Source organism: Tasmannia lanceolata, unplaced genomic scaffold, assembly GCF_043159265.1.
Source record: "Tasmannia lanceolata isolate RefF3 unplaced genomic scaffold, GAP_Taslan_0.1 ptg000020l, whole genome shotgun sequence".
Classification (NCBI taxonomy): domain Eukaryota; kingdom Viridiplantae; phylum Streptophyta; class Magnoliopsida; order Canellales; family Winteraceae; genus Tasmannia; species Tasmannia lanceolata.
The window spans coordinates 2,314,943-2,325,022 of NW_027518697.1; the positions used below are offsets into that span (position 1 = coordinate 2,314,943).

General features: G+C 37.8%; 1 protein-coding gene across 2 annotated transcripts; it reads left to right on the top strand.

The window, feature by feature from the left end:
• Nucleotides 1-763: 763 nt before the first annotated feature.
• On the top strand, nucleotides 764-9,289 carry LOC143854487 (homeobox-leucine zipper protein ROC2-like). Of its 2 annotated transcripts, none has more exons than XM_077364487.1 (11): nucleotides 764-975; nucleotides 1,349-1,466; nucleotides 1,650-1,838; nucleotides 4,247-4,663; nucleotides 4,774-4,875; nucleotides 5,397-5,597; nucleotides 5,699-5,876; nucleotides 6,036-6,307; nucleotides 7,521-7,616; nucleotides 7,870-8,262; nucleotides 8,908-9,289. In XM_077364487.1, the coding sequence occupies exons 1-10, from the start codon at nucleotides 764-766 to the stop codon at nucleotides 8,233-8,235; spliced, it is 2,151 nt and encodes a 716-aa protein (XP_077220602.1). In that variant the 3' UTR covers nucleotides 8,236-8,262; nucleotides 8,908-9,289. The 2 variants fall into 2 exon arrangements, with proteins under 2 accessions (XP_077220602.1, XP_077220603.1); XM_077364488.1 differs by having other exon boundaries at nucleotides 7,870-8,256.
• The last annotated feature ends 791 nt before the right edge of the window (nucleotides 9,290-10,080 follow it).

The following is a 10,080-nucleotide window of genomic DNA, read 5'->3' on the forward strand; positions in this document are numbered from 1 at the left end:
GGGAAAATAAAATCTAATTTAATAAGAAAATATGCAGATATTTGTTTTTGCATGCCCATGGCTCTTCTTTAGCTTGATCATCTTCTTCTGCTGATAGTTATCTTTTTCTTTTCTTTTTTTTCTGTTGTATTTTTGTTTTGGTAAGAGGTTTGATAATGGGATGGCCTTTATTTGTCAACTAAAGCCATTTATTAAGAGAAAAATCTATCTCGAAATTCGAGAAAGGCTGAAAGTATTCTCTGGCAGAGAGAGAGAGAGAGAGGGAGAGTTATATAGAGAGATTGGGAGAGGGAAAGTTATTGAGAGAGAGTTATTTTCTTCTTTTCTGATCATCTTCTTATTTTTCTTCTTTTTATTGAGAGAGAGAGAGAGAGAGTTATTTTCTTCTTTCCATGATTATAACCTTCTTTTTTTTCTTTTTGAGAGGGATAGTTATTGAGAGAGAGAGAGAGAGAGTTATTTTCTTTTTTCCCCTTTTTACTGATCAGCCTTCTTTCATATTTTCTTTCTTTTTTCTGTTTAAGAAATTGTTTTTCTATTTTTTTTTTCTTTTTCATTTTGCCCAACTTGGCTTATTCTCTTTAACTGAGTAGTTAACTTGTTGGCCGGGTCCTCTATTCTCATTGTTTTTCCTTTTCTTTTTCTTTTAAAAAAAAAAAATCATTTTCCCCAACTTGGGTTATCCTTTTCCATCTAGTAGTTAACATGAATTCTATAGATAGATTATACATACCATGGCTTATGAATCTTAAGGATCGTAGGTATGTTTCAGTCAAACAGGATGAACGGTGAACAATTCCTTATCGAGGTGAACCAACCATCTGAAAGCGAAAGGAAAAGGATAAGAGACGAAGATTCGCTATCGGAAAGCAACAACCCCGATGACGCATCCGGAGAAGCTCAAGATCTCAATCAGCCACAACAAATGAAGCGATACAATCGTCACACTCAAGAGCAAATTCAAGTGATGGAAGAGTAAGCATGAAAAACAAATATATCTAATCAATATGAAAAAACCCATCTAAATTTACTTCTATTACTTCTTTTTTTTAGAGATAAGCTGGGGTTATGCAGGACCCTTACCTATGTATTAATATAAAAAAGATATTACATTAATCAAGAGCACAATGCGCCACCCCTATCCCTAGAGACCATATCTAAGGGAAAGGGGGAGACACAGAGGATCTCATGCGATCCAAATTCTTCGAACTAACCCTAAAGACAAATAACTAGCTGAAAGGGTGAAAAAATATGGATTCCCAATGATCCGATATATGTTGTGGATGCAAATTTACTTCTATAAATACCTCTTGATTCTTAGGGTTTAATGTTTTATTATGTTGTTCAGGTTTTTCAAGGATTTCCCACATCCAGATGACAAGCAAAGGAAAGAATTGGGTCTTCAGCTAGGGTTAGAGCCTTTGCAAGTCAAATTCTGGTTCCAGAACAAGCGGACCCAAGTGAAGGTAAAATGTATATGCATGGGTTGACAGCTTTTTATAGTATAAAATAGTATGTTACTTTGAATTTGAGATCTTTAGTTTATGAGAAAAATCTGGTAAATATTATTTCAGTCTTAGTCATTTAAGGTAATCTATGCTTACCTTGTTTTACTAACTTCAGCTATTCTTTTCAAACCTCGCTCACAGACTAAATATGAGCGCCACGAGAACTCATATTTAAGAGCAGAAAATGAACAACTAAGGATGGAGAACATGAGTTACAAGGAAACTTTCATCAACAACTCGTGTCCCAACTGTGGGGGCCCCAGCTCGCTCTGCGAGATGTCGTTGAATGAGCAACATCTGAGGCTTGGGAATGCTCGCCTAAGAGAGGAGGTACGTAAACGTGTGAAGGTTCCTAAATTAGAATTAGTGGTGGGTCCTATCTTGGGTGGTCCATTGTTACGAACCGAATTTGTTGGGGATGATATTGTCATCGGTGATTCTAAGGTCGCCGAACGGTATCGGTTCGCAACGGTTTTGATCTCCTTAGAGGGAAGATCAACCTCTTAATCCACTTTGAGGGAAGGAACAGTTACCACTACGCTATTTATAAATAGAAAGCACAGTTACCACTCCATCTAAAACTCCTAATAAATAAATCTTAACAGACCAATCTAGATAGCTCTTATCTCTAATACTTCTATCCATAATAAACAACTAGAGAGAAATTAGGACACAATATAAATGAAGTTATTCTACTAGGTGGGACCCATTTGTGCATGTAACATCCATCTACGCCATGTAGCGCTCAGTCCAACGGTAAGCTTCCTCGTCAAAGATTTTTTAAGGCTGTTATTGGGTTTAGTGATTGATACTAGCTTTGGTACTTTTTGAGTGATTGGTTAAATGGGTATCATTCATTTTACTGTTTTAAATTTTTGAGTGATTCGTGAAATGAGTTTCCTTCACTAGCTATTTTTCTCTTTTGTGTGTGTGTGTGTGTGAGAGAGAGAGAGAGAGAGAGAGAGAGAGAGAGAGATGGCAAAGAATTAAATTAATAGAGAAAAGAACATGGGGAGAACCCCTGCTATCGAGGTGATCAGATACAAAATAGAAACAAAGGGAGAAAAGATCAAACACAAGGGAAAAACCTTTCACAGAGGAGGAAATCAAAGGTTTCCAAGACCGCCCTTCTTTTTTAATGGCGAAGAATTATATTCAAAGAGTAAAAGAAAACCCGGGGAGCACCCCTGAGATAGAGATGATCAAGAACACAACAATCACGAAAGAATAAATGCAAACAATACAATACCAACAACTATTAAGGAGGTAGGAAATCAAAAGTTTCCAAAACTGCCCTTGATACTCCCTCCCTGGCTAGTCTATCGGCCTCACTATTAGTCGACTGCCTTAGGTGATGGAAAGGGATCGAGGATCCAACCACCCGATTTGAGATGTCTTCAATCCACTGCGCAAACCTCTAAGGATAGAAAAGACCGCCCTTAACCCATTTTATCACGTTCAGAGAGTCTCCCTCTACTGTAACTTGATCCATCATGCTAGGATCAATCGTCCTAATCCCTTGATAAACTCTCTAATCTCCGCCTCATTGGAATCTGCAATCCCAATGAGGCCGGAAAATACCCATATCATTGTTCCATCATGACATCGCAAAAGTCCACCTACCCCAGCTGGACCAGGGCTCCCTAAACTTGACACGTCGAAGTTTACCCCGACTAGGAGGCTCCCATGCCTATGTAGATACCGGCCTCTACTCGCTAGTTGTTCATATCTCATACCATCCTCGCCATAGATAATATGCTGGGTAGGGCCCTATCCCAAGAGATGGTCGAGGCGATCACCTTAATGAAGAGGTATAGGGGTGTCTTTACTAAGCCTTTAAACACCCTAACATTTATCTCCTTTTGTAGCACCCAAATAGTGGTCAACAGGGAAACCTCATGTAAGATCTTAGCTTGCTTCCACCAAGGATTAAATGACCAGCTATTCAAAAGCCCCGACAGCTTGGAAGGGAACACCCACAATATTCCAAACCCACTTTCCCCAAACATGTCTGTTTTGCAGTGCAGAAGTAAGTGGTCCACTCTCTCTCCCGCCTCCACACACAGCGCGCAATGGTCAATAATCCATTGCTCACCCAAGTACACCCTTAAGGCAGGTATGTGTGCCAGTCTATCAGCATCACTGTTCGCCGGAATAACAATCAAAATTTCAATCTACTTCAGCGGTAAGATATGATTCATATTCAACAATAATACCTTATCTTCTCTTTCGCCCATTCACTTCCAAGTTGCCATTCTATTTTTCCTCTCATTTGTTAACAATCACTTATCGTTGACGTTTTGGAAAATCATTAAGTGTTAACAAAAGTCCCAAATACCCCTCTCATTCTCTTACTTGATTGGGTAAAAATTACAGCACATAGCCCTTTTTGGAAATTGAAAGTGCTTGAATTGTCCCTAGCCGTTTTTTATAATGACACCCATCACAATTCAAATTCTCTTGCTTTAAACTCATATACCCTATATCTAATAATGTCACCCACCATAAATAATACGAGAAAATTTTCTACAAAAGTGCGTGTGGGGGGGCCAGGTGTTACAAGAAACATGGATTTTAAACGTCAAAGAATTGCTGGGTTTTGAACCTAGGACCTTTCGTGAGGCAAGCAGTCTGATACCATGTGAAACAACCAATTACTCCAAAAGCTTAAGCTGTTGGAGTGAGTTGGTGTTATTTAATCATTTATACTGCTTCAACAGTTTCCTTTTGTTCGACAGATCAATAGGATGTCAGAGATTGCAGCGGAGTACATGGGAAAGCCTATGGTTCCATACCCACATCTCCCTCATTCAGTTCCTTTTCGCTTCGGGGCTCAACCAGAAATGGGGCGTGCAATGAATGGTGCTAGAGTTCTGCCAAGGTCTATCTCTGGACAGTTTCAGATAGAGAAGCCAATGGTTATCGAAGTTGTGGTTGCAGCCATGGAAGAGTTCATTAGAATGGCTCACTTTGGGGAACCTTTATGGATACCGGGTGATGATGAGTCAACTGAAACTCTAAGGCTAGATGAGTATGTGAGGATGTTTCCTAGGGGATTTGGACAGAGACACATTGGGCTGAAATCCGAAGCTTCTCGTGATACTACCTTAGTTTTCATGAATCACACCAGCCTGATTGAGATCCTAATGGATGCGGTAGGTGAACATAATTTCAAGTTAACATTTTGAAAGCAATTGTTTATCTTTATGTTTTTGGAGTAATAATTATTTGAGAATTGTTTATTTCTCTTTGATATAATTGCCAGAACCATTGGTCGACTGTATTTTCCGCCATTGTTTCGAAAGCTGTAACACTGCAAGTCCTCTCAACAGGAGCAGCAGGAAGCTACAATGGAGCCGTTCAAGTGGTATTCTCCTCCTCTTATCATTTTTCTTTGTATAGAGGATTGACTTCTCTTTGATTCCTCAAAAATATATTGTAGTTAATCAATAGGCGCACACGCGCGCACACACACACACATGGTTTTGAAGTTAGATATGATAATTTGCAAATAATGGTTATACTAGATTTAGAAATGACATAGTTAATGGCTTCCAAATAGGCCTTAATGTCCCATTTTAAAATTAGATATGATACAAATGTAATTTTATAGATTTAGAAATGGCATAGTTAATGGCTTCCAAATATTTCTTAATGTCCCATTTTAGTGTTAGATATGATATAGATTTAATTTTCAAATAAGAACCCATTTTGGTGGCATACAATTAGACCCCAACTTTCTTGTGCATTAATTGATAGTTTTAACACAGCCAAATCGCTGATTATTTATTCTAGTATCCAACCAACAGGGAGAAAAGTAGCCTATTTCATCCGAACTATAATTTGTGTGGACTTCTTAAGGACATGGTTTATCTTATGATTTTTCAGATGTCAGCAGAATTCCATGTGCCTTCACCGTTGGTGCCAATGAGGGAGAGCTACTTTATTAGGTACTGTAAACAGCTTTCTGATGGAATTTGGGCAGTTGTCGATGTCTCGTTGGACACTTTACCCCCTAGCCCTGTGTTCAATTGTCAAAGAAGGCCATCAGGTTGTTTAATCCAACAAATGCCAGATGGTTATTCAAAGGTAAATAAATGACATTAAACATATGGTAACTAAACACAACTAACACTTGTAGTTAACAATATTTTGGCGATTAATTGTAATGCTTCTTATATATTCACTAGGTTACATGGGTTGAGCATGTTGAGATCGACAATGAAATGGCCATTGACAATATCTACAAACTGCTAGTTACCTCAGGTTTTGCATTTGGTGCAAAACGATGGCTTGCCACTCTAGACCGGCAGTGCGAGCGCCTTGCAAGTGTTATGGCCTGTAATATTCCTGTCGGAGATGTTGGCGGTAAACGTCCATTTTATATATAAAGCCTCAAAATATTTGTTTCACTAAATCCTGAGAGTTCTTTACCTAAACATTAATTTTATGTTCATATATAATCTGATATCCATTTAATTTGTTTTGTTACTATAGTCACTGTTTAGTTTTTATGGTATTGTACAGTGATAGCAAGACAAGATGGGAGGAAGGGCGTATTGAAGCTTGCTGAGAGAATGGTGATAAGTTTTTGTGCGGGTGTTAATGCTTCAATAGCTCAACAATGGAATGATTTATCTGTGCGTGGTTCGGAAGATGTGAGGGTTATGAGCAGAAAGATCATAAATGATCCTGGAAGGTCTGCTGGTGTAGCTCTAAATGCTGTAACATCCATTTGGATCCCAGTACCACCAAAGAGAGTTTTCCAATTCCTCCGGGATGAAAACTCTCGCAAGGAGGTAGTTGTACTATAGTCCTTTGCTCCTTTACATTCATTAATCTGTTGCAAGAGCCTAAATTTCCTTCAATGCAAAACTTTAATGGCTATTGGGATTTGGAGATATAGGTAAACCAACTTGATTGCCTACTTAAGCTGTTAATAGTAGCTATAGTACATATAATCTGAATTATTTGTTAGCAATGACGTCTGCTTCCCTCAATGACAACATGGCATTATTCGAAACAATGCCAACTACCGTAACAATCTTAGACTATTTAAGTGAATATTGATTTTATTCCATAGATGTAATTGGACTGAAAATTTGCAAAAAATATATATGTAGCATTGCCAAAATATTTTCCCGAAGTAGACCACCCCCCCCCACACACACACACCACCACCACCACCACAAAACCCTTGGGTACAAATTTTCACTCAACTGAATAAACCATTTTTTTCCCTTTGAATGGTAACTGAATAAACCATTTATGCTCAAATTGTCTACCACCCTTGAAATTTTAAATTTTCTTCTGTTTAACATCGACACAAATTTATCCACCCCTTTAGATTAATTTCAGTGTTTCAAGTTATGTTGCAAAATTCGCCACGCTGTTTGTAGCATTGATTCCCAAAATGCCCTCTACCCATTAGATTACAAAGTTCAGAAACATAGTCATATTTATGTTGCGAATAAAGTACAACCCATAATGTTCAAAATTTCAGTTGTAACACCCATTAGATTGCAAAACCATACCTATTCTATGTCCTTCTCACATTCTTTTTTTACTAAGAGGAAGAATTTTAATTATAATTCACATGTTAAATAAAGATATATAATCAATTCCTACTACATAATGAATACTTTAAATACTTAATCTTGATTCATTTTTACCATACATGCATTATTTTTCAGCGATTGTTTCTAATCCATCACAACTTTAAGTGCGTCGTCCATAAATCAGCCTTCCACTGTTTTGTGAAGGACTGAGATGAAACAGTCCCTTTTCTTCACATCATCATCAAGATTTGAGAATGCTGATTAAGAGCTTAATTAGAATTTTTCCCTAGAAGAGTTTTTGAAGGGGAAAAAAGTCAAAAGGTTGAAGAAAACTTTGATGATCAATGAAAGATGCCATTTTCCAAATAAATAAATAAAATTTAGTATCTAAAAATTCATGTTCTAGAAGAAAATTGCTTTCTCATTATTCCTTACATTGTGGACTCAATTGCAGTGGGACATTATTTCAAATGGGGGCGTTGTTCAAGAAATGACTCACATAGCAAATGGTCACGATTCTGGCAACTACGTCTCTCTTTTGCGAGTAAATGTAAGTTCCTGTAATTGCATTCCTTAAATCAAGACTGTTATTTAATCATTTATACTTCAACACTCCCCTCACGTGTGGCCTCTCTTTTGGGTTGGCCGTACACATGGATTTTTAATATCAAGGAGTTTTTGGGTTTCGAACTCAGGACCTGCCGCAAGGCAGTAGCTCCAAAAGCTTAAGCCGTTAGAGTTGGTGTCATTTAATCATTTATACTTCAACACTAACCCAGTTGAATTTTGTCTGATAATTGTAGCGTGCAAATTCAGGCCAGAGCAACATGCTGATATTACAAGAGAGTTGCATTGACTCTTGGGGTTGCTTTGTAGCATATGCCCCTGTTGACACTGATACGGTGAACGAGGTTCTCAATGGCGGCGATCCAGATTACATGGCATTTTTGCCATCTGGGTTCGCCATACTTCCCGATGGCCCACCGAATCCCGGAGAAGGAATTACTGAGATTGGAACTGGTGGATCTCTCCTGACTGCTTCATTCCAGATCTTAGTGGATTCCGCTCCATCAACGAACCTTTCCCAGGAAGCGATTGCTACAGTTAATAGTCTTCTAACTTGCATCGTTGAGAAGATCAAAGCCGCAGTTATAAGCGGCAATGCATGAACCAGGAGGCCTTACAGATAAGTTAATGTTAGTTATATGTTTATTTTGGGTTCAAGATTTTTGAGTTCATTATGGAATAATTTTTTGAAATGGCAAATTTTAGACAAAAAATTTGCTTAGGACCTAGAGATTAGGTCCTACGCAAATGAGTTCATTATGGAATAATGAACTCAAAATTCTAGTTTACTTCTTATGAGGTTGTAGGACCTAGAGTTTTGTTCTTGAGTTTGAGGAAGGTTGTAAGGTAAATGAACGTAGGAATGAGGAATCTTCATGGGTTTAAACTAGATTTATATTGTGTAGGGTTTATGGTCCAACAGTACTTCATGGCTCGGGATTTCATAATGTTTTTAATGCGTCATTAGGTTTAGGTTTTAGGGTTGGGATATTAGGGTATAAGATAAAAGGAAAGTTCAGGTTCTGGAAAATGAGATGTCTGGGGATTAGTATCAAGGTTTTAGGTTGTTTCAAACGTGAGTCTTGCAATTCATGAGAAATGGATTAGGTTTCAGAGATTATTTCATGGGTAATTTTGAAGGGCCAGGACCATTTTATAGTAGGGGCATGTTTGGCAACCCTGAAACCTTTTTCTTTTTCAGCATCTTACACTTTGTACTTATTTTTCCATCTTTGGATGACTGCGAAGTAATATTTTTACCTTGTTGCTGGCAGTAAAAGAAGGCGGCATAGATATTGGAAAAGGATAGTACTCAAGATCGCACCTTAGACGCTCTTTGTAACGTGGTGTTTAGTTGAGGACATGGAGCAATGAACAGATTTCACCACCATGCAAAGGGTATTGGTTCGGGCTTTTGAGTTTTTCCTTACAAACTTTTTTGGAGCTTCAGCTCCCCTCCTTTGCCTTTCCCTTTCTTTTCTTCAGCTTTCATTGTCAGTCTCCTATGAGAGACATTTCTTTTATTTTGCTACTCCTTTTCTCTTCTTCTCCCCTCCCCCCTTCTTCTCTCTCCTATCTTCTTTCTTGGTGTTGTATTGAAGGCATTATTATATAGTAGTTGATGGAGTTCATACCCATTCAGACATTGGCTTTAAATTCCTATGATGGAACTATATAATATCATTTTGTGGTTCTTTTCCATTTGTCACTTGAATTTACTTGGTTTTGTTATTCATTCCAATATATGGGTTATATTTGTTTGTGTGTACCATCTTTCCTAGGTTTGCTATTTGAATAGAATTATCCATTTAGTTAGGGTATGCTTAGCAACCATGATAAAGAAAATTTAAGAGGGAGAGATTTGAGAGGGCCGTGAGTGAGGGGATCTTGGGAAGGGGCCAAAAATAAGGGGAAAAAATACCTACTTTGGAGAATTACTTTCCCCCTATTTTGGCCTCTCTCTCTCTCTCTCTCTCTCTACAAATATTTCATAGAAATTTTCTTTCACAGTTGCCAAGCATGACTTTAACATAAATATAATTATTCTAATGCAACGATGCAAGAGAGAGAAAAGATGCAAAAAAATCCATGTCAGTTAATGCCGAGAATTTAAGATTGTTTCTCCGAAATAAAGGGCATCGGCAAATCGAAAAATTGAATATGCTAATTTGACTGATGTGGAAACTAGTGTAACAATCTGTATGGGTCGATACATTAAGCAAATGGTGTATTTACCACTTTACTTCCTACCATGGTTTCCGAACTAATCATGAAATTTCCATACCAGTTTGCCATTAATATCCATATGAAGTTTAGGGACATTTTCCATCTGCCTACAAGTTTTGCTCTCTATGCTTCTTGTGGAAAAATCCAGGCAAAAACAGATTCAATCACATGCAAAGTAATTGAAAATGAATAAATCACAAGATGCACACAGCAAGATTTTA